Source organism: Coregonus lavaretus (assembly GCF_964263955.1).
Source record: "Coregonus lavaretus genome assembly, chromosome: 6".
Classification (NCBI taxonomy): Eukaryota; Metazoa; Chordata; class Actinopteri; order Salmoniformes; family Salmonidae; genus Coregonus; species Coregonus lavaretus.
Window position 1 is genome coordinate 25,589,495 of NC_139993.1, and position 25,397 is coordinate 25,614,891.

At 44.2% G+C, this 25,397-nt stretch overlaps 2 protein-coding genes across 2 annotated transcripts in view; both read right to left on the bottom strand.

Annotated features, from left to right (window-relative positions):
- Positions 1-1,086, bottom strand: part of LOC311130572 (lysine-specific demethylase 4B-like) — a 32,702-nt gene extending 31,616 nt beyond the window's left edge. The window contains exon 1 of the mRNA XM_084163339.1: positions 878-1,086. The gene's annotated coding sequence lies outside the window, so the exon portion shown is untranslated. The remainder of the gene's footprint in view (positions 1-877) is intronic.
- An 863-nt stretch (positions 1,087-1,949) lies between these two features.
- LOC311130573 (lysine-specific demethylase 4B-like) overlaps positions 1,950-25,397 on the bottom strand; it is a 67,249-nt gene continuing 43,801 nt past the window's right edge. Inside the window, exons 6-11 of the mRNA XM_084163340.1 lie at positions 24,161-24,210; positions 14,688-14,791; positions 11,793-11,930; positions 5,372-5,644; positions 2,432-2,667; positions 1,950-2,002 (exon numbers count right to left, since the gene is read on the bottom strand). Of these exons, the coding sequence (XP_084019466.1) occupies positions 5,444-5,644; positions 11,793-11,930; positions 14,688-14,791; positions 24,161-24,210 (493 nt within the window). The 3' untranslated portion in view covers positions 1,950-2,002; positions 2,432-2,667; positions 5,372-5,443. The remainder of the gene's footprint in view (positions 2,003-2,431; positions 2,668-5,371; positions 5,645-11,792; positions 11,931-14,687; positions 14,792-24,160; positions 24,211-25,397) is intronic.

Below are 25,397 nucleotides of genomic sequence, written 5' to 3' on the forward strand. Positions count from 1 at the left end.
TACCCCTCTCTCTCTCTCTTCCCTCTCTCCCTCTCTCTGCCATTCTCTCTCTGCCCCTCCCTCTCTCTGCCCCTCTCCCTCTCTCTGCCCCTCTCTCTCTCTCTGCCCCTCTCCCTCTCTCTCTGCCTCTCTCCCTCTCTCTCTGCCTCTCTCCCTCTCTGCCCCTCTCTCTCTGTCTCTGCCCCTCTCTCTCTGCCCCTCTCTCTCTCTCTGCCCCTCTCTCTCTCTGCCCCTCTCTCTCTCTCTCTGCCCCCCTCTCTCTCTCTGCCCCTCTCTCCCTCTCTCTCTGCCTCTCTCTCTCCCACTCGCTGTCTGTTTCCAGGCAGCTCAAAGTCACTTTGAAAGCAGTTAATTGGTAGTCATGATCCTGGGATCAATATGTGTCAGTCAGGAAAGAAAGAATAAGGAAGAAGGGAAAGACAGGAGTCTTACACTTCAGCTACACACGTCGCGTTGTGTCACCATCAGCATGGTATCAATGTGACGTTCTACCTCCTCCAGAAACCAACCAAAATCAACTTTATTCCTCATTATTTCAATTCACAAGATAGAATGAACGTGCGTGTCAGCCAGCGATAATTGAACCGGAACCTCTGTGATTCTTGAGCTTGGACGCGACGCAACACGGGCAGTATAGCAGCTTTGATTGATTTCAAAGGAAGCGTTCCCTCAATTGCTGATGGCTGATGGCAATGCTGGACGCCTGATGGCTGTAGTGTAGCAGGGCCGAAACAGTACAGAATCCATTATCCCGAAGACCCTGACTGACCATCTTTATTTCTTTTAAATCATGATAATAGCCTGGTCCCAGATCCATTCGTGCAGTCTTGCCAAATATAACAACCATAGGAGTTGGCTGTATACAGCACAAACAGACCTGGGACCAGGCTATCATGACAAAGCCACAGTATTAAACTGAGTATAAAGACTGTGCTACGATGTGGTCACTCAGAACCCACCTTCGTCACTAGATGGCTCCTGCTTGACGATGGAGAGTGGGGATCGCATGGGCGGTTTGCTGAGGGGGTGCCGGCGACTCTTTTTTACCTCCATCCTCATCTTCAGCTGCTTGGAGTAGGACGACGACTGAGGGGGGCAAAGGTCATACAACAAAGGTCGCCAACAGGTTAATGGGCAAGGTCCTGGGTTTGAATAAAATTCACTTGAATCAACACCCTGATATCCACACTGAGCCTGTTGGATTTGGGCTTCAGTGTCAGCCTCAGTGTCAGCTAGTTTTAACTCATGCCTTTTCATAAGCCACTGGTTTAGCCCAGAGGCTACGCTGTGCAGATAGATATGTATTGGATGAAATCAAACACAATACTCTATCAAGCCTAATGGAAAGGTGTGACCATTCTAATACAACAGATTTCTATCTGCAATGTTCTAAACGTTCCACCCTCCTGATTGGACCCCAAGTGTGCAGACTTTCAGACTGATTGATCAATTAATGTGATAATTGGCCAGAAGATTGGCCGAATTATAAGTCGCTCTGTATAAAAGTGTCTACTAAATTATTTAAATATAAATGTAATGTAAAATGTTCAAAGGAAGCATCAAAACACAGCATGATAATCTTTGCGATTCAAAGCTTGATGCCAGTGTTATGGTTGTTCCATGCTCCAGGCGTGAAGTTTCCCCTAGGTACAGATCTAGGATCAGCTTCCCATCCACCAATCCTAACCTTAACTAGTGGGGCAAATGCAAGATCAGGGTATAGGTGCAACTTCACCCTACAGCGTTCCACCAGTGCTTACCTGCTGCATGCCGTTCACATCAAGCTTGCCCTCTGCTGGTAGGTCTGTGTCATTGCTGCCTTTGGGTTGCTTTGGGGGCTGCGGGATATTAAACGTGGCAAACTTCTCAAAAGCTGCTTGGAAGGAGTTCATGGGGTCGGACGGCAGGGCGGGTTGTTTCTTCTTCTTCTTTTTCTTCTTCTTCTTCTTCTCTCCATTCACTGTCAAGTGCCGCAGGTCTACCTGGGGGTCTTGTAGGCCTACTGGGCAAGATAAATAAAAGAAAGGGATTAATACCGTGGCAAACGTGGAACCTCAATCCAATGTGCCATTGCTTCTTCCAATTCAAAAGGTGAAAAAAGGTGTTATCTAATCTCTGTACCACGTATTGGTTCTGATAGGCATTTCTTCTGATACTTATTTGATCTGGTACCGTGTGATTTGGAACTGAAATGTCAGTTTTTCTCCCTGAATTAACCAAATTGAAATGGAATTGACCCCAATGCTGCAGCCAACCTGTGCCTTGTGACACCTCCCCCACCCTCCTCCTCACCCTCACCTCCTGGCTCCGGGGTGAACTTCCCCTCATCAAGGATCAGCTTCCCCTCCCCCAATCCTAACCTTAACCATTAGCGATGAAAAAAACTGATCCAAGTTCAGAGACCTCAGCCTACTTCGCCCTACACCCTCACCTCCTGCAGCCTGGGCGGCGACGGCGTCCTGCCTCTCCTGGTCCTCTCTATCCATGGCCTCCAGGGTCTGCAGGGCCTCGCGGGCCATCCTCTCCTCCCTCTCCTGCCGCCGCTGGGCCTCGCGCTCCTCCACCTGCCTCTGGTAGTCAGCGGCGTCCAGCTCAATGCCCTCCTCCGCCAGCACCTTGACCTCCTCCAGCTTCAGCCGCCGCAGCTGCTCCTTCTTCTGTAAAGCTCTGGGGACGGAGGGAGGGGGAGATTGGGACGTGAGTGACTGAGGCTTGTTCATTTGAAAGAGAAACAAAGAGAGAGAGAGAGAGAGAGAGAGAGAGAGAGAGAGAGAGAGAGAGAGAGAGAGAGAGAGAGAAAGAGGGAAAGAGTTGCAGGACTACAGAGTGAGAGACCAGACAGTCTAAAGGTTGCTGCCTTGCTGCACACATCTCCACATGTCTGACTGACAAAGCATGACCTCACAATTGTAGTGTGTGAGAATTTGATCGACAGCGAGGTTTGCCCCCGGCGATGTAATGTCACAGTGTGATTGGCACTATGCGACCTGACCGTTGTTCTGGCACCTGAGTGAGACCGCAACTAGGGCTGTGGCGGTCATGACATTTTGTCAGCCGGTTATTGTCATGCAAAAGATTGCCGTTCTCACAGTAATTGACCGTTAATTAATTTAAACACGTTTAGCATCTGCGCCTTTGGAATAGCTACATTAAAAAAAGTATAAATCCATTTAATATACACCATCACAATAAATCCATGATTTATTTTAGGCAGTTCTAAAGAAACATTATGATATGAAGAAAATGTATTTCAGAAGAATATAATATTTGTTGGCCTACTGTATGTTAATCTGGCTATGCTCCATGCCATTTATTTATTTTATTTCACCTTTATTTAACCAGGTAAGCCAGTTGAGAACAAGTTCTCATTTACAACTGCGACCTGGCCAAGATAAAGCAAAGCAGTGCGATAAAAACAACAAACACAGAGTTACATATGGAATAAACAAAACGTACAGTCAATAACACAATAGAAAATCTATATACAGTGTGTACAAATGTAGTAAATTATGGAGGTAAGGCAATAAATAGGCCATAGTGCAAAATAATTACAATTTAGTATTACATTGCAGCCATAGGCTGCAGGCTTGTTCATTTAGCAGACAATATATGCTTATAAGTCCCATGCCATTATTTTATATTAGGCTATATGATTTTATAATAATTATAAGATTATAATTGAATAAAATAGTAAGGATATTTTTCCAATTCCGGAGCTAGAGTGCACATATGAAGTGGCTATGTTGAGCGTAAAAGTGGATCATTTGAAACAGGTCCTATATGCTAGATTTAGAGTTATTAGGCAACTTTAGTTGTGAATGATACAAACCTTAGAATGCCTTAGAAATCAAAAGATATATGGGCTGCATGATGCGACCGTAGGCTATTGATGATTTGAGAAGATTGCAAAAAAAGCTTGCGCTCTGTTCCTTGCCTCAGGCTGCACCTGCTGTTCTCTCCAGCTCTCATCAAGTGTTCATTATTTCACCCATCAGACTATTCTCACTTTAATCTGGTCTTTACTATTATGTACAATTTGTTTAGATCTAGAATGTCCCTTTATCAAATGGGCAGGAACAGGGGCAAGAGGAAAAATATATATCGTCCATAGGCACTCCAATAGGAATGGAGGCCACTTTCCGGCTGGTTCATCCCACGTCGGGTAGGCATTCCGGTTCTTTCGCCATGCAACAGGTGATATTCCGCCTAAACTCTGTATGCCATTGGCTCTGCAACCCTGTTCCTGCAGCTACCCAGTGCTTAATTTGGGAAACCAAGTGAAATCTGTTTGGGAACATCGATAGTAACGTGTTTTCACAACAAAACATCTTTCATTAAACTGTTGACAGCCCCTCACTCTGTGCGCTGGAGAAAGGAATGAAGGAGAGGGGAGGAGATGGAAACGCACGGTGGTGAAATACCCTGTAGCTAAAGGTAATGTCAGTCTATTAATTATGAAAATATCAAAAAAATACCCAATTACTAGGCTATTCAAAATCAAATTCACTATAATGTAGGTTAACTCTGAATTTGTTTAATTTAGGCTAGACCAAGTATGTACCAAAGATATCTTAAATCAGAGTTTTTTAAAATGTTTTTCTGCCTTATGTAATATGCTGGTAGGCTATGTACTGTATAAAGGCACAATCATGCTTTTAATTCAGGGTTGTTTCATTTTTTTTCGGGCTCATATATAGGCCTATGCGTATGCATAAGCTCTAATCTGCATATGGGTGTTTTGAATTAATCACCACCTTAGAAAGCGCTGTCCATTTCGCTGTGTTAGGCTTCGAAAACAACATCTACAAGGACCTTGTTTTCCACTCAGTTTCAACCTGTTGTTGAACTTCTTTCTTCAAATTGACCATCACAGTGAGGTGAGTTTTAAAAGCATGATACTTGTTGATGATAAGTGTTTGATGTGATTTTCAATTGCATTTGCATTTGCATTGATGTCAGAGTGGTTAGAGGGGCAATAGAGCCCTGAGTGCCAGGCCATTAGCAACCTGACGGTCGTTAGCGAGTTGGGTACTACCAACGCATGTCCAGAGTGCTTAAGAGGAGATTACCGTGACTCAACGGTCACAAGGAATTTTACTGCGGTCATGACTCATGACTGCCAGTGTAGCGGTAATACAGCCACCGCAACAGCCCTAACCGCAACCAGAAACATGGCTGACACGGTTCACAAAAACACTACTGACATACTGTAGCTCAGAGTGCAGTCTTACTAGGGTCAGGAGTTTTTCCTAGCCCTTGTCATTCCATATCTTAGTATGAATGTACAGTATGTGGTATGCATGTAGGTATACATGTATCAAACAGTGTGGGGAGGACGTATGCAATTATGCTCTTGTACGTCGTATTGTACCTGAGGGGGTCGATGAAATTCAATTGTATAGTAATTCTACTGTAATTGTGCTGTCTGTCCGTCTGTCTCCCCTCACCTCCGGAGCAGTTTCTCCCGGTAGGTGACCCGGTTGGCCCTCCAGTACTCCAGCTCTGGGCTGTTGAGGGTGGTGGGTCGCTGGTGGTCCAGCACTGTGCCGTCCTTGCCCTGCTTCCACTGCTCATAGCGCTCGGGCTGCAGGCAGCGCACAAACACGTCCATGGAGATCTTCACCATGTCCTTACGACACGTACACTGGGGGGAATGGGAAAAACGTTATTGTCCACACAATGTGGAAACACTGAGGGATTGAGAGGAGAGAGAGGGGGCGAGTAGATACAGCAATGAAAAAGAGGGGAGGTTCACACAAAGTAGACAAACTCCAATATCTAGCCTATATCAAGTTTTGTATGATTTCCTTTGTTGCAGCAGCAAGAATCTTACACACAGACATTTCGGTCAAAGCCTTCTTTAGTGTGTATCACTGTGTACATACTAAACACAGCAGCAATTGGTTCTGTGGGGTTACACTTTGACCTTGAATTCTATGTTCGTTAGAGATTTCAATTACCTGAAATCAAAAAGAGAGTATACTGTATATCAAAGAATGCCGCAAAGTCGACATTGACTACTACTAGCCGATGAAACAGAACTCTCAATAGGTTCCTATTCAGGATCCTAACAGTCACTGGCCAATGGGGTTGAACAGATTTCAGCTTTACAGACTTACAGGTTGAAGCTAAATAGGGTCATAGGCTCAAATCCTCAAGGATTTCTATCCAGTTAACCTTAAATGGGAGATTTCACAGGGGACAGGAAACATGAATAAATAGACTTTCAAACAAGTGCTTTCAAACAAGAGGAAATCTGAACTAGTGGCATCAAGTCTAACTGAACAGGACTATCCAGCCAGTAAATTAAATTCATAGCATTCATTTGAGTTCCCTCTATGAAAAATAGTATAAACGCACTATATAAAGATATCTCAAAATGACACTAAATGATGACAACGGCATATTTTTACTAGCAATGGAAGGGAATAGGGTTTTAGAGAGGGAGAAAGAAAGATAAATGGTGAGGGGGAATGGATGGATGGAGAGAGAAGAGAGGAGGAGGAGAGAGGGGAAATGGAAGGAGAGCAAGAGAAGAGGGAAAGAGAAGAGAAATGAAAATAAAACTAATTTTCTTTCTGTGCCCTGGTAGGTGTATTATATTTCTGCTTTATTTCCTGAGCTGCGCTGAGAGGCCTTATGTTCAATTACTGGGAACATTCTTCAGGCCTGCCGCACCTCAGACAGAGACAGGCAGAACAAGTGGAAGGAAGGAAGGGGAAGAGAGAGAGAGAGAGAGAGAGATGAGAGAGAGAGAGAGAGAGAGAGAGAGAGAGAGAGAGAGAGAGAGAGAGAGAGAGAGAGAGAGAGAGAGAGAGAGAGAGAGAGAGAGAGATGAGAGAGAGAGAGAGAGAGAGAGAGAGAGAGAGAGAGAGAGAGAGAGAGAGAGAGAGAGAGAGAGAGAGAGAGAGAGAGAGAGGTGTACTGGATGGAGAGGAGGGGGGTGGTTGTGGTGGTGGGGTGGGGGTTAGTAATAACCACAACAACAAGAGCCAGCCCCCCCGCTGCAAACCAATATCCACCACACTACATCTCATCTAGGCAGCACTTGAGGGACGGAAGGAAGGAAGAGGGGGGGAAACCGACGGATGAAGGAAAAAGGCGTCTGGTTACAATGGTCTGATTGGGGACTTTCATAAAAACGTCACCTGGAACAGAGGAATAGGTGCGAGACGCCACAACACAAATGAAAAGGAGATAAATGTGTCTCTTTGCACTGGGGGGGGGGGGGGGGGGACCAGAGGAAGTAGGAACCAAAAGAAAGTAAAGCTCATTTCTGTTCCATAAAACTATTAAGGGAAATTTATAGATTTGCCATTTCTGAGAGGGGTGGGTTGGAGGGGGGAGTACATGCTATGCATAGATGACTTCATTATCGGATGAAAATGCATTTGGAAATGTACAAAATGTCTCCAAAACAACGAGTGACCCCAAGGCCTTCTAACCAATGAGCCCTATAGCCTACTTCACTTTATATCTTAATGAAGTTAAATGATTGTAGGAGAAGTCCTGAGGCAATGCCGACCCCTATTAGAATAATATCCGACGTTAGGGGAGCGCTTAAAATACCGGCACGCAACCTCTCTGGCTCCATCTGTCATCCTTTACTAAATAGGTCTAGACTTTTACTGTCTCCGGTCCCATTGGCGGCAGCGACTGATAGAGCTCCTCTTTAAAAATCCCAATATTTGTGATTCCACAACCTGCTCGAGAAAAATAGGCTCACTAGATGGTCCCATGTGGCTCAGTTGGTAAAGCATAAGAAAATGTATGAACATTTGATTGTAAGTCGCTTTGGATAAAAATGTCTGCTAAATCAGGGGTTCCCACATTTTTCACTCGGGGCCCCCCTTCCAGCATTGGGGAACATCCCGCTCACCCTGCGCGTGCGCACGCGCCACGTCTATTTCTATGGGTAAAGGCACTGTTCATGACACAAACTGTTCACACCCCTCCTGTTGGTGGAGAGAATTTTGCAGGTTTAAAGCAAATTTTCTTGCATTTCTATACATTTTGCCATGTCTAATGTGTATTCATGTGATATTTGAGTGACACAAAAATTACAACAATATCTATGGGCTAAAAAACCTAAATATTTTTTGCTGACATGGGCTAGTTGATCTGGACATTTCTGACAAGTTATAAATAGCTCTCTAAGGTATGAAATGACTAACATGACAAGAGGAACTGATGATTCACCAACCAATTACGAAATTGCACCTTGTGCATTCTACTATTACAACTTTCAAAAGTAAGTTTAAAGCCGGACTGATCTCCTTTAAAAAAGGCCCCCGGCGGGCCTCCCGAGTGGCGCAGTGGTCTAAGGCACTGCATCGCATTGCTAGAGGCGTCACTACAGACCCGGGTTCGATCCCGGGCTGTATCACAACCGGCCGTGATCGGGAGTCCCATAGGGCGGTGCACAATTGGCCCAGCGTCGTCCGGGTTAGGGGAGGGTTTGGCCGGGGGGGGGGGGGGGGGGCTTTACTTGGCTCGTCGCGCTCTAGCGACTCCTTGTGGCGGGCCGGGCGCTGTTTCCTCCGACACATTGGTGCGGCTGGCTTCCGGGTTAAGCGGGCGGGTGTTAAGAAGCGTGGTTTGGCGGGTCATGTTTCGGAGGACGCATGACTCGACCTTCGACTGCCGAGCCCGTTGGGGGTCTATTATTATAACAATAATAATAGACCCCCAGCGGCCCCCCTGCCGACCCTTTGCGGGCGCGCCCCAGAGTTTGGGAACCACTGTGCTAAATGGCATGTATTAATATGTTACTAGACACGAAACAAGCTGCGTTTTGTAACAGTGCAAGATTAACATTCTCTCTTACGCTGCACATGAAAGTATTAAAGCTAGACAAACAACAGTAACATCTTAGTGAACTTTGACCACAGTGTTATGGAACAGATAAAGTGTGTCCATCTAAAGTGGAAATGTACAAGGCTTGAAATAGTGACAGTGTGAAGTTTGTGTTTGTTAGTGAGCGTTTTTATTTGCTGTGTGCAGGTGTGTGCACAGTGTGTGAGATTAAATCATATGTGGTATGTTCCATAAGTGTGTGTGTGTGTGTGTGTGTTTGCCTGGTTTGCCCTCCAGCCTGGGTTGCAGAGACCCCGCTAATGAGCTCTTCCATTAAAACCAGGCAAACTCAAATAATGACTTGCTCGCTCCACATCTCACTGCTTTCTCTCCTCGTTTAATGACAACAGCTGCACACAGTGAGGAAGAGGAGAGAGAAAAACAAAGATGGAAAATCAAGTTTACAACCGTTAATGAGTCTGTAGTGTAGTGTCTGCAGCCATAGGACAGTACATTCAAGTTTACCACAGCTAGGCTAGACTGTTTCTGGCATTTGGATGTGCGCAGACATCCAGAGGAAAAACAACAGCAGCAGCAATAGAAAAACTGCATTCATTTGAAATGAATTAGAAGTTACTGAGATAAACCGAGCAGGTAGAGGAACGACTGAGGTTTTCTGGGGAAAGCTCATTAACAAATGCTAACATTTTCATGCATATTGCATAAGGAAGCAGTCATTTATGTTCACAACTGCCATCAGAAAAAAGAATGCAAGCTTATTGGGCACATCTTAGTGGGTGATATCAGATTCAGTGATGCACAGACAGGCACAACGTTGATGCCTGCTGTCATGCTCTCATTTCCGGTAAGGGCCACCACACATTAACATGGCAGTCTGTTGTCAATTCGGCTCGGTATTACCACATAATAAGAAGTGAAATGACAATACACTTTGTTTATACCCTACTCTAGGCCTAGAGCGTGTGCAAGAACACCCACCCACCCACAATAATAATGCTATAGCCTTCAGCATCTTCAGCACTCCCTATCAAAGCACATCAGCTCTAACCCAAACAAACAAGCATATGTACACACACATATATCCCTATTCAGAGAGTGAGTCATCTGCAATTCTCTTTGAAAGATGAAAGGAATGGAAATGAATCTTCTATTCATACAGTGTGATGAATGTCCACTCACAACACCCAATTTTTGGGCCCATAGGGAACTGTGCACTGTCATGTAGTTTCTCGCCTAAAGTGTATTTAGCGTTCCCTATCAGCACAAGACGTGAAAATACGTATTTTCAACGTCTTGTGCTTTCTGGGTTTACACTGACACTGCCCTGGAGGCTACAATGAGATAAGGGTAGCACAGTATCATTGCTCTGTGAACAAACATAGCCCACCTAAGAGACTGCAAGAGGACTACTAAAAGCAAGAAGACCATGGCTGTAATTAGTAGGTGTTGGTAGACAGGACAGATGGCTGTATCGCATTAGTGGATACTCACACTGCTCTCAGGGCAGGTCTGCCGGTTTTGACTAGAAGAAGTGGCTTTTCGTTACAGGTTAGGAGAATTAATGTGGCAAGTTAGGAGAATTAGGTTAAGGTTAGGAAAAGGGTTAGAAAATGCAAAAATTGCCCTCGACATGACTCGAAAATATCTAGCTACAACCAGGCCTACCCTGAGAACAATCTTTGTTTCCACTAATGCGATTCTGCGGACAGATGGGTCAGCTATTAGAGCCTCTTAGCTTTAGTAGACAGGAAACCTGCAACAAGCCACACAGCCCAAAGTGACAGATCCGGCTCGAAGGGCCATCTTTCCCTGTCGCGTCAAGAGGAAGAGAACAGGGCTTGGCAGAGAGGACGGAGAGGAACGAAAGATGGGAAAAGGAGTGGAGAGACGAATCCTAGAGAGAGAGAAAGAGAGCGAGAGAGAGAGCGTGCGTGTGCGAGAGCGAAAGAGACAGAGAGAGACATCAGCATGTGGCTTTCCTGGTGCCCAAGCTGTTCTTTCATTCACATTGCTCTGGCACTTTCTGGAGCAGCCTGTCAACTCGCTGACACAAAATGGAGGGCAAAGCGCAAAGCTGACTAATTCATCTCTATCAAATTCAGACAGAACTGTGAGGGAGGGCTCCCTGGCCAGTGGACTGTGATCAGTGCTGAGAGGGGTCAGGGGCGGCTGGGTTAAGTACGTCAGAGAGACTGTGTGGGAAGGAGAGGGGCTTCTAGTGGCCCTCTGGTTCTCAAAAACAGTTGGCCACACAGAGAGAGAAGAGCTAACAAATCTGCAGCACACTGAACTGGCAACCTCATAAATCTGACATGCAGCCAAGCAGAGACAAAGAGGGAGTGTGTGTCGCATCGCGTGTGTGTGTGTTTATGCGCGTGCGTGCGTCCCTTACAGGTAAAGCCCTGATCAAATCCCAAAGTGCAAGAATAATACAAAAAATATCAACAGCAAAAAAAGACATATTTTTCCCTCTGCGAGAGGAAGACATTCAAAGAAAAGGGAGATCACAGAGGAGAGGGGAGAAGAAACAGGCGAGGTGAGACAGCTTGCAGATGATACTGTGACTCGGGTCCCCTTGCCACACGATAACGCACTACACGCAGAAACACGCGCCGGTTATGTCTTGCTCAAGGCGTAAAACAGTTTGTGTGAGCACTGGGCTGTGGAACTGGTATTCAAAGCATGCAATTGCATGATTGTGTATGAAGAGACAGGTAGCATGTGTAGTAGAATACAACACATGGATTCAATCTTCACCAGTGGTCTGCACTGCAAATACTGCTAAAGCTAGCTTTAGTCAAGGTGACAGCTAACCTCAGGGCTAAGGGACGATGGCATCATGCTAAATTCTAATCTATTTGCAAATGCTCCCACTACACCTGTCCATATGCAACTTAAAATGGCAGTCCGTTATAGTGGTGTGTGTTTGTGGGGGACTCTGGGGTGACCATCTGGTTTAGTGTGCATTGACCCACCTGTGTTGCCATCTTGCCGTAGTCGATCCAGCGCAGGGTGGCAAAGTTGGTGGACTCGGCGCAGTTGAAGCCATGGTTGAAACCGGCGTGGTAGCCATAGGGAAATGTGATCATAAACTCGCCTTCTTCCTGAGTGATCTGGAGAGGGGAAGGGTTAAATGTTTAATGGTCCTCTGCGGTTTTATATCAATCAATCAACAGGATGCAGTCGTATAATCTAGTGTTACTTCCACATTAATCCAAATCTGAACATTCTGTTTCACGTTTGGATGATTGACCCAGAATACTGTAAATATTTGCATAAAAAGTTAAGTCAACACAAAAACACAACATTAACTGACTGAGCCTTAATGGTCAAGTATGCAAACTCATAAAACTTCATATCGATATCGCATAAGAAAACAGTGTTATTAACCCAGGTTTTGATGGGCGGAGATTAGGAACAATCTGCTAAAATGATTAAGGAAATTAAACTCCATTCGGATGGATGGACTTGGCAAAAACAGGGTCTTTGCAAGCCCTGCAACCCAGCCATGGGGAACATAAACACAGGGGCTCGTTCTTAATATGCACAATCATTAAGCACTGATGGGAAGGTGGATTTGCTTTTTCAACCCACCCTTCTCTTCCTCTCTTCCTCCCTCCCTCACTTGAGCTGCCTAGCGGCTACGGCTCCTAGAGAACCATTTGCGGCTGCACAAGAGCAATTAGACTGAAGCCAGCGAGCGTGGCGCAGGGAATTAGCCAGCCCGCGCAAATGAAAATGTGCATTTGGTTGCGCTTCGTTCTGAGGCGGGGCCATCATTTACTGAGAGCCGGAGAGGCTGAAGAAGACACAGCTCACCGGTCATCTCTTCGAAATGAAGCCTGACAAATGATTTGGAGGTTTTTATTTCGACACTACTGGTTTTCTATGTTTACTGCTATTAATTCAGGGTCATTGGCAATCCCTGCCAGAGATATATTACTTTTTGCACTCAAAATGAGTTTTCTACAGCTGAACTTCAAATATGCTAGAAGTTTTGGACCCTTGCTCGTAAGCGCCTCTTCATTCATTCATCTCATCTCTCCTCTCTAAGAGGAACGCGTATTATTTTAGCTTTAACCATTGACTAGTTAGGACTAGCACTCATGATAAGAGGAGAGAGGCACATGAAGTCAGACTAAAGGAAGTGTAGAGATGGGAGACAGGCAGGCTGCGCGATGGAAGAGAGAGAGTGGGAGGTAAAACAGAGTAGTCCCAATATCAAAGGCTGTTTTTGCTCCTCTTGTAGCTGCAGCAAAGCACAAAGCCGGAGTTATTTTTACACTCAAATCAAGGGAGACGCTCTCGGTGTGTGTCAGGTAACACGGTCCCTGTGATAACGACACCCCGAAGGAAAACGGCAAAAAGGAAAGAGAAAAAAAGGAAGAAAAAAAATACAACTTGGGGAAAAAGCTGAACTCTGCAGACAGTGGAGAACTGTGTTACACATTTTCTATTTTTTTATTTATTTAATTTTTTCGCACCATGAGAGTTTCTATCTCCTACATTTATTATCCATAGAAAACATTTACATAGTGATTCATTTATTGCGGAATGTGAAAAGATGGACATTTAAATGTAACCAAGACTCATGGCTCAATCCCCATCATAATTTAGTGTGAAGTGAAGCTATGGTCTTTGTATAAAGACGTCATCAATCTCATTTTCAACCTATCAATACTGTGTGTGTGCGTGTGTGTGAGTGTGTGTACTGCATAGGCCTATTTGTGTGAGTAACAGAGTTAAAAACATACCGTAAGCTCATTCCACAGCTATCTTGAAATGTCGCAGATTGAGCCATCCAATTGGTACCTTTTGGGTGGCTCAACCCGTTGGAATGTTGTTAAGGAGGGCGGTAACGTGTATTACAAAGCAAAGGATCACTGGTTCGAGCCCAGTGTGGGGCAGTCGGACAGTGGAAGAAGCTAAGCTGTTAGCAGCACACTGACCCCCGTTACATGAGCACGTGTGTGCAAGCCTACATGTTAGCGTCTTCACTTCTACGTCCTCCGTCCATTCATTCACTGCTCTTCTGCAATTTCCCTGTCATTCGTCCCATAGGTTGACTGGAGACCACCCACACACCGACACCAACTTCAGCATGCCTCCTGACCCAGCCATCCTCATCTAATGTGCCGTTAACCTCCACTTTACTCAGCGATGGCAGGCTTTCATACACCCCATACATTTTTATCTGCGGTCAGTGCTAGAGTCAGCTAGTCATAGGGGTGTGTCCCAAATGGCACCCTATTTCCAAAATAGTGCACTACTTTTGACCTGAGCCCTATGGGCCCTGGTCAAAAGTAAGGCACTAAATAGGCAGCCATTTGGGACACAGACATATGCTGAACAAGGCTACCATGTCCTCTTTCAGGTTGAAGAATTGCAATTGTGGTTCAGCAGCGGGTTCCATTCAGAGGGGTTATTACTAAAACTGCCTTCAGTGGTTGAGTGTCTCCTTTCTGAGAGCTGTTAACAGGTTAAAGTGGTTATGTGATGAAATGAGTTATATTGCATTACCGGAATATACGTCAAATATAGATGGTCAAATTGAGAGGTGTTATTGGTTAAATGTCATACATGATTGTATGACATCAATCAAATGGATGTGGTCACATGATGTAACAATTAACCCTGACGGAACATTCTGTTGCTTTCAAACTTTAGAGCCCAGGGGCTGTATGTATCAAGAGTCGCAGAGTAGAGTGTTGATCTAGGATCAGGTCCCCCCATGTCCATTCATTATAATCTTAAAGGCAACTGATCCTAAATCAACACTCCTGTTCTGACATACTTTATGAATTCGGGCACAGGCCTTTTCCAGCCCCCAGTTTCAACCCCTAACCCCTCAACTGTGTCATGCTACCTACCCTGTCGAAGGGGATGCTGTACTTCTTCAGTATGGATGGGGAGATGAGGGTCATCTTGTGGCGGAGGAAGGCGTCACAGCCCTGGGAACTGCCTGGGAAGAAACCTGCCGGTAAAAAAATAAAACGTTACATTACTAAATTGCGGGAAACCTGTTACCGAGATTTACCGGGATCTACCGCCCAAAACAACTCCCTTTTCCCAGGATAAACAACTGCAAGAAACAGGTAAATTATAATAAATTATGTATATGAACAGCATGGCGTGAAATGGAACTGTTCAATTATACGCAATGTCTAAATCTGGCTTCTCTACGGCCTCTGCATGATGAATCATCAATGCTCAGGGTGGGGACAGACAGCACATCTCAGTATGGAGCACAGTTCACAATGCATGTAGACCTATCATCTCATCATGGTAAATGTTTTTCTTGTGACAGGTAGGCCTGCATTGGCTGCAGCATAGTCTATGCTTCAGTAATATAAAGATCGAATGCGCATCTAATTTACCCATCTCCATGTCTTATGCAGTAAAGATTTTTTTTAAATGAATTGCAGCTGCAGAGTTTATAAAACAGCCTATCACTCGAATATTGTTGCTTTAAATCAGTGCAAGCGTGAGCACTCTCTCGCAGACTAACTCCATTCCAATTGCATCCAAAATAGATAATCCTGTTTTAGATTGATAAAGTGCATTCGGAAAGTATTTACACCCCTTCCCTTCATCCACATTTTGTTACATTACAGCCTTATTTTAAAATGGATTTTTTTTTTTATCCCTCATCAATCTACACATTTTGTTACATTACAGCCTTATTTTAAAAAGGATTGAAAATGACAAAGCGAAAACAGTAAAAACAAAAAAAATGAAATACCTTATTTACATACACTACCAGTCAAAAGTTTGGACACACCTACTCATTCAAGGGTTTTTCTTAATTTTTACTATTTTCTATATTGTACAATAGTAGTGAAGACATCAAAACTATGAAATAACACACATGGAATCATGTGTAAAACAAATCAAAATATATTTATATAACCAGCTTCATGAGGTAGTCACCTGGAATGCATTTCAATTAACAGGTGTGCCTTCTTAAAAAGATAATTTGTGGAATTTCTTTCCTTCTTAATGCGTTTGAGTATTAGTTGTGTTGTGACAACGTAGGGGTGGTATACAGAGGATAGCCCTATTTGGTAAAACACCAAGTCCATATTATGGAAAGAACAGCTCAAATAAGCAAAAAGAAATTACAGTCCATCATTACTTTAAGACATGAAGGTCAGTCAATATGGAACATTTCAAGAACATTGAAAGTTTCTTCAAGTGCAGTTGCAAAAACCATCAAGCACTATGATGAAACTGGCTCTCATGAGGACCGCCACAGGAAAGGAAGACCCAGAGTTTACTCTGCTGCAGAGGATACGTTTATTAGAGTTACCAGCCTCAGAAATTGCAGCCCAAATAAATGCTTCACAGAGTTGAAGTAACAGACACATCTCAACATCAACTGTTCAGAGGAGACTGTGTGAACCAGGCCTTCATTGTCGAACTGCTGCAAAGAAACCACTACTAACGGACACCAATAAGAAGAAGAGACTTGCTTGGGCCAAGAAACACAAGCAATGGACATTAGACTGGTGGAAATGTGTCCTTTGGTCTGGAGTCCAAATTGGAGATATTTGGTTCCAACAGCCGTGTCTTTGTGAGATGCAGTGTGGGTGAACGGATGATCTCCGCATGTGTAGTTCCCACCGTGAAGCATGGAGGAGGAGGTGCTATGGTGCTTTGCTGGTGACCAGCATGGCTACCCCAGCAACCTGCAGTGATACACCATCCCATCTGGTTTGGGCTTAGTGGGACTATAATTCGTTTTTCAACAGGACAATAACCCAACACACCTCTAGGCTGTGTAAGGGCTATTTGACCAAGAAGGAGAGTGATGGAGTGCTGCATCAGATGACCTGGCCTCCACAATCACCCGACCTCAACCCAATTGAGATGGTTTGGGATGAGTTGGAACGCAGAGTGAAGGAAAAGCAGCCAACACAAGTGCTCAGCATATGTGGGAAATCCTTCAAGACTGTTGGAAAAGCATTCCAGGTGAAGCTGGTTGAGAGAATGCCAAGAGTGTGCAAAGCTGTCATCAAGGTAAAGGGTGGCTACTTTGAAGAATCTCAAATCTCAAATATATTTTGATTTGTTTAACACTTTTTTGGTTACTACATGATTCTATATGTTTTATTTCATAGTTTTGATGTCTTCACTATTATTCTAAAAAAAAAAAAAAAAAACCTTGAATGAGTAGGTGTCTCCAAACTTTTGACTGGTACTGTAAGTATTGAGACCCTTTGCTATGCGACTTGAAATTGAGCTCAGGTGCATCCTGTTTCCATTGATCATCCTTGAGATGTTTCTACAACTTGATTGGAGTCCACCTGTGGTAAATGTAATTGATTGGACATGATTTGGAAAGGCATTCACTTTTCTGCAGCATTGAAGGTCCCCAAGAACACAGTGGCCTCCATCATTCTTAAATGGAAGAAGTTTGGAATCACCAAGACTCTTCCTAGAACTGGCCGCCCGGCCAAACTGAGCAATCGGGGGAGAAGGGCCTTGGTCAGGGAGGTGACGAAGAACCCAATGGTCACTCTGACAGAGCTCCAGAGTTCCTCTGTGGAGATGGGAGAACCTTCCAGAAGGACAACCATCTCTGCAGCACTCCACCAAACAGGTCTTTACGGTAGAGTGGCCAGACGGATGCCACCACGCAGTAAAAAGCAAATGACATCCCACTTGGAGTTTGCCAAAAGGAACCTAAAGGACTCTCAGACCATGAGAAACAAGATTCTCTGGTCTGATGAAACCAAGATTCAACTCTTTGGCCTGAATGGCAAACGTCACGTCTGGAGGAAACCTGGCACCATCCCTACGGTGAAGCATGGTGGTGGCAGCATCATGCTGTGGGGATGTTTTTCAGCGGCAGGGACTGGGAGACTAGTCAGGATCGAGGGAAAGATGAACGGAGCAAAGTACAGAGAGATCCTTGATGAAAACCTGCTCCAGAGCGCTCAGGACCTCAGACAGGGGCGAAGGTTCACCTTCCAACAGGACAACGACCCTAAGCACACAGCCAAGACAATGCAGGAGAGGCTTCTTGATAAGTCTCTGAATGTCCTTGAGTGGCCCAGCCAGAGCCCGGACTTGAACCTGATCGAACATCTCTGGAGAGACCTGTTTATAGCTGTGCAGCAATGCTCCCCATCCAACCTGACAGAGCTTGAGAGGATCTGCAGAGAAGAATGGGATAAACTCCCCAAATACAGGTGTGGAAAGATTGTAGCATCATACCCAAGAAGACTAGAGGCTGTTTTTTTCTTCTGTTTTTTTTCTTCTTTTTAATAAATTTGCAAAAATGTCTAAAAGCCTGTTTTCGCATTGTCATTATGGGGTATTGTGTGTAGATTGATGAGGGAAAAAAACAATTTAATACATTTTAGAATAAGGCTGTAACGTAACAAAACGTGGAAAAAGTCAAGAGGTCTGAATACTTTCCGAATGCAGTGTATGTATTGGATAACGGCACAATCATTTGGCCTTTTTTGTGCTTGGGCTCATTAAATATCTTTAAATGTAGGGCTCATAAAATGTATTTAATGTATGGCTCAGGTAGCATCAGGCTTGTATTTGCGATCAAAGCTCTAATCAAATCCAGACATAGGCATATTTATATGCTTTATATTGCTTTTATTTTATTTATTAATTTAGTCATTTAGCAGACTTGAATGACACTTCCGGTTTTGGTGGGAAATACTGGGTTACCCAGGAGAAAAGTGATATATTCTCGGGATGGAACATTTGTAAAATACCGGGAAAATATTCAACCCTAATCCCATTGTCTGAATTTACCAGTTGTGGCATCCACAGTGAAATGTGTTATTCTATGTGAAATCGTGAAATGTGAACTGTTATGTGAAATTGGAACAACATAAAAAATCAAGGTAGTGCAAGAGTGTAGTCTTCCAACATGGATTCATATAACATATGATGGACCTTATATTCTGTTTCACATAAACTTCCTGCTTATGATGACCAGATGACCCCACTCTAGTGAATAAGCCACAGACGGTTTGTCTTGTTACAGACAGACAGTGCAGTACTTAGGCCTACATTCTCCACCCAAATGGAAGATTTACAGTGGCTTCAGAAAGTATTCATACCCCTGGACTTATTCCACATTTTGTTGTGTTACAGCATGAATTCTAAATGGATTAAATCGTTTATTTCCTCCTCACCCATCTACACACAATACCCCATAACGACAAAGTGAAAACATGTTTTTAGACATGTTGGCAAATGTATTGAAAATGAAATACAGAAATATCTCATTTATATAAGTATTCACACCCCTGAGTGAATACTTTGTAGAAGCACCTTTGGCGGCGATTACAGCTTTGAGTCATCTTGGGTATGGCTGTATCATCAGGATTTTCTCCCATTCACCCTTGCAAATTTTCTCAAGCTCTGTTAAATGAAATGGGGAGCGGCGGTGAACAGCACTATTCCAAGTGTTTCCACAAATGTTCAATGGGATTCAAGTCTGGGCTTTGGCTGGGCCACTCAAGGTCTTTCACATTCTTGTTCTGAAGCCATTCCAACATTGCTTTGGCTTTATGCTTGGGCTCACTGTCCTGTTGGAACATAAATCTTCGCCCCCCCCAGTCTAAGGTCGTTTGCACTCTGAAGCAGGTTCTCATCAAGAATTTGCCTGTATTTGGCTCCATTCATTGTTCCCTCTATCCTTACCAGTCTCCCAGTCCCTGTCGCTGAAAAGCATCCCCATAGCATGATGCTGCCATGCTTCACGGTAGGGATGGTGTTAGACAGGTGATGAGCTGTGCCTGGCTTTCTCCAGATATAGCGCTTTGCATTCAGGCCAAATTTCAATTTGTCTCATCAGACCACCCTTTGCCTTATGCTCTCAGTGTCTTTCACGTGCCTTTTTGCAAACTTCAGGCGTGTTGTCATGTGACTTTTTCTCAAGAGTGGGTTCCGTCTGGCCACTCTCCCATAAAGCCCAGATTGGTGTACTTTATAGACTGTTGTCCTCATGGCAGGTTCTCCCATCTCAGCCAAGGAACTCTGTAGTTCTGTCAGAGTGATCATTGGGTTCTTGGTCACCTCCCAGACCAAGGTCCTTCTTGCCCGGTTGCTCAGTTTGGTTGGATGGCCAGCTCGAGGCAGATTTTGGGTAGTTCCATATTTTTTCAATTTCCCAATGATGGAAACCACCGTTCTTTTGGAAACTTTCAACACTCTAGAAATGGTTTTATATCCTTCACCAGATATATGCCTCATTACAATCTCAGATCTATGGACAGTTCCTTGGACTTCATGGTATAGTTTCTGCTCTGACATGCACTGTCAACTGTGGGACATTATATAGACATGTGTGTTTCTTTCTAAATCATGTCCAAACAATTGAAATGGCCACATGTGGACTCCAATGAAGGATGATCAAAGGAAATTGGATGCACCTGAGCTCAATTTGGAGTGTCATAGCAAAGGGGTGCAAATACTTATGTAAATGAAATATTTTGGTATTTCATTTTCAATAAATGTGCAGAAATTTCTAAAAACATGTTTTCACTTTTTAATTATTAAAATCTATTTAATCAATTTTGAATTCAGGCTGTAACACAACAAAATGTGGAATAGGTCAAGGGTTATGAATACTTTCTGAACGTGGTTGGAGGTAATCAGTAAAGAGCTCGCCCCTCTGTCAGACGCAGGATGTGCAGGTCACAGTGCTCCGAGTCCGACATGGCACACATCCAGAAAGCCTTTCATTATCATTATAATTTCCTTGGTCCCACCATCCCTCCCTCCACGCCAGACCCCAGGTCAACGTCAGCAGTGTCAAATGGCGCGCTATGATATCAAATAAAGTATGTGAGAGTTTGTGTCAGATGTGTCACAATACCATTTTCTGACCGGCCTTTATTTATTTTATTTACGAAAGCATGCAAGTGAGGTTTATTTTCTGCATCATACCATTTCATCTTTCTTTGTCTTTTCTCGATTGCTACGGCTTGTTTATGTCCCCTTTTCACCACAGACTTCAGAAGGCGAGAGGTGGTTGTTGCCTAAATGAACTCACCCCAATCTCATGTGCAAAACCCTCCCTTCTCTTCCGTCTTTCTTCCTCACTCCTCTTCAGAGGACAACAATTAATTTCACGCTCCCATAGCCTCAAAGACCAGTCTCCTCTTCAAATACAAACCAGTCCTTTCCTGTTGTATATCAATAGTTTCTTGAGGCCTTCAACTTACCAGACAAGGGAAAAATGTGTTTCTCACACACACACACACACACACACACACACACACACACACACACACACACACGCACCTCTCCCGACGAGCCGTCTGTGCTGTGCCTCAAAGGAGGGATAGACCGTCTGCCCAGATAAACTTTAATGTAACTGACAGTATAATCGAGGCCCATTTCATCCTTCATTTTCATTGCATTGTTTCAGAGCCTGTTTCGTCTCAAAGAGGCCCTTTCTCTGGCGGCTGCTGTGTGAGCTGATAAAGGTGAATAATGTGCCGGCGGAGCCCGCGTATTAATCCCTATTAAAATTCAGCCAGCAATGTGGAACTCTCCCCGGGGCAATATTAACTTAAAGCTTCATTTTGTCCTTTGAGTTTGAAATTAAATCCGCCCACCTCCGGAAAAAAAAGAACCAAGCTGTGACTGAAATAACGTGATAAGAGAGGGAGATAGTGGTAGCAGGTGTGACTGGCTGAGAGTGTTATATGTGTAACGTCAGGTATGTGTGATGATGTTTGTGTGATGCTTTGTACTAGTGGTCCTGTGTAGCTGTTCATACAGCTACTCTGCATACTGACTAAAACATATTAAAATAGATAAAAGCATCTCATAGGCATGGGAATTAACTGGGAATTAAGCATATGCATGGTTATGATTGGCATTACGACTATCTGCGTAGCAGTTACATGGGATTTATGTATGGCTGCATACGACAGTAGTAAAGAGCAAACCTGTTACAACGTGAGTGATCTGAGGAGCAAAAAATGAGTAACCCTCTACTCTACAATCAAAGCATTTAAGACATCTACGACATACCTAATGAATTTTTTTTGGGGGGGAATGCAACACAGCTTTGGTGTCACCCCCGTCCTCAAAAACGAATGGTTTTGACTGCTTGAAACTTTTGGAAAGGAAGCTTTTCCTCCCGACTGTGCCATTCTGCTCGTAAAATGATTACCAACTTTAACTTCTTAATGTAAAAGTTTGAAACTGCTATTGTGTGAACTATATCTACTGTATACACTAAATATACACTGCTCAAAAAAATAATGGGAACACTAAAATAACACATCCTAGATCTGAATGAATGAAATAATCTTATTAAATACTTTTTTCTTTACATAGTTGAATGTGCTGACAACAAAATCACACAAAAATGATCAATGGAAATCAAATTTATCAACCCATGGAGGTCTGGATTTGGAGTCACCCTCAAAATTAAAGTGGAAAACCACACTACAGGCTGATCCAACTTTGATGTAATGTCCTTAAAACAAGTCAAAATGAGGCTCAGTAGTGTGTGTGGCCTCCACGTGCCTGTATGACCTCCCTACAACGCCTGGGCATGCTCCTGATGAGGTGGCGGATGGTCTCCTGAGGGATCTCCTCCCAGACCTGGACTAAAGCATCTGCCAACTCCTGGACAGTCTGTGGTGCAACGTGGCGTTGGTGGATGGAGCGAGACATGATGTCCCAGATGTGCTCAATTGGATTCAGGTCTGGGGAACGGGCGGGCCAGTCCATAGCATCAATGCCTTCCTCTTGCAGGAACTGCTGACACACTCCAGCCACATGAGGTCTAGCAATGTCTTGCATTAGGAGGAACCCAGGGCGAACCGCACCAGCATATGGTCTCACAAGGGGTCTGAGGATCTCATCTCGGTACCTAATGGCAGTCAGGCTACCTCTGGCGAGCACATGGAGGGCTGTGCATCCCCCCAAAGAAATGCCACCCCACACCATGACTGACCCACCGCCAAACCGGTCATGCTGGAGGATGTTGCAGGCAGCAGAACATTCTCCACGGCGTCTCCAGACTCTGTCACGTCTGTCACGTGCTCAGTGTGAACCTGCTTTCATCTGTGAAGAGCACAGGGCGCCAGTGGCGAATTTGCCAATCTTGGTGTTCTCTGGCAAATGCCAAACGTCCTGCACGGTGTTGGGCTGTAAGCACAACCCCCACCTGTGGACGTCGGCCCTCATACCACCCTCATGGAGTCTGTTTCTGACCGTTTGAGCAGACACATGCACATTTGTGGCCTGCTGGAGGTCATTTTGCAGGGCTCTGGCAGGGCTCCTCCTGCTCCTCCTTGCACAAAGGCGGAGGTAGCAGTCCTGCTGCTGGGTTGTTGCCCTCCTACGGCCTCCTCCACGTCTCCTGATGTACTGGCCTGTCTCCTGGTAGCGCCTCCTCCACGTCTCCTGATGTACTGCCCTGTCTCCTGGTAGCGCCTCCATGCTCTGGACACTACGCTGACAGACACAGCAAACCTTCTTGCCACAGCTCGCATTGATGTGCCATCCTGGATGAGCTGCACTACCTGAGCCACTTGTGTGGGTTGTAGACTCCGTCTCATGCTACCACTAGAGTGAAAGCACCACCAGCATTCAAAAGTGATCAAAACATCAGCCAGGAAGCATAGGAACTGAGTAGTGGTCTGTGGTCACCACCTGCAAAACCAGTCCTTTATTGGGGGTGTCTTGCTAATTGCCTATAATTTCCACCTGTTGTCTATTCCATTTGCACAACAGCATGTGACATTTATTGTCAATCAGTGTTGCTTCCTAAGTGGACAGTTTGATTTCACAGAAGTGTGATTGACTTGGAGTTACATTGTGTTGTTTAAGTGTTCCCTTTATTTTTTTGAGCAGTGTATGTATTAAGACGATTATGATGATGATGGTCTTTAGTTCACAGTTATTGTCCATAATGGTCTGTTACACGATTATTTGATTATTGTGCCAGCCCTACCGTCAATAATCCACGATGTCCTTACACATTCACAACACAACATGTTGTACAGTACTTGAAGCGTTATAAATGAAGAAATTAACTGGTAGGTTTTAGCGTTATTCACAGCCACAACAAAGGGCATAGGTGTCTATAGTGTGTTTTCTTTCCTGAGAAGGAGAGAGAAATGTAAAGAGAAAGGATACACTCCTCTCTGCATTGTCTGCCTTTGAAGGCCTTTTCCCATTGCATTGCGCTAGGGGATGTTTTAACAGTAGTTAATGGAGAGGCCAGACAGTTAACAGGCCACTCTTTCAATCACTACCGGGTGGTTATTTGATTAACATGAACCAAGGCTGTCTCAGTGTATATGTGTGTATATGTGTGCGTCAGGATCTGGAGTAGTCTTACCTTGCGCCAGTCTCTCCAGCCTCTTGCCGTGCTCAGGTGGGACGGCGTACCTGAATGGAAGGAAAGAGAAAGAAAGAGAAAATTAGGTGGGTGGCGGGGAGAAAATAAGAGTGAAGACTGAGCGAAATGAAGGGAACTCCATCTCCTCCTCTTTTTACAGACCTCCTCTGATCAAATTAAGAGAGGAAATGGACAATGTTATACCTCGTGGTCGTACACACAGACACAGATAGATAGACAGTAGTTCACCTCTACTTTACATGTCCAGATACACTTCTCTCTCCAAAGACATACAGTACCAGTCAAAAGTTTGGACACACCTACTCATTCAAGGGTTTTTCTTTATTTTTACTATTTTCTACATTGTAGAATAATAGTGAAGACATCAAAACTATGAAAGAACACATACGGAATCATGTACTAACCAAAAAAGTGTTAAACAAAACAAAATATATTTCAAATTTGAGATTCTTCAAAGTAGCCACCCTTTGCCTTGATGACAGCTTTGCACACACTTGGCATTCTCTCAACCAGTTTCACCTGGAATGCTTTACCTTCACTCTGCGTTCCAACTCATCCCAAACCATCTCAATTGGGTTGAGGTCGGGTGATTGTGGAGTCCAGGTCATCTGATGCAGCACTCCATCACTCTCCTTGTTGGTCAAATAGCCATTACACAGCCTGGTGTCATGACTCTCTCTACTTGTTGAGGATCAAAGGTGCCAGATCAGCTTGGCAAATGGCGTTAGGGTGCTAAGTATTATGATTACTGTGAGCGTAGTTTCCTTGTCACAACACAACTGATTGGCTCAAACGCATTAAGGAAAGAAATTCCACAAATTAACTTTTAAAAAGGCACACCTGTTAATTGAAATACATTCCAGGTGACTACCTCATGAAGCTGGTTGAGATAATGCCAAGAGTGTGCAAAGCTGTCATCAAGGCAAAGGGTGGCTACTTTGAAGAATCTCAAACATAAAATATATTTGGATTTGTTTAACACTTTTTTTGGTTACTACATGATTCCATATGTGTTATTTCATAGTTTTGATGTCTTCACTATTATTCTACAATGTAGAAAATAGTAAAAATGAAGAAAAACCCTGGAATGAGTAGGTGTCCAAACTTTTGACAGGTACTGTAAGTCTGCTACCACCACTGAGAATACTCAGCTTATTATGTTTAGTGCTCTTGTCAAAGTCCTCATTACACACAAACACACACGTGCGCGCGCATG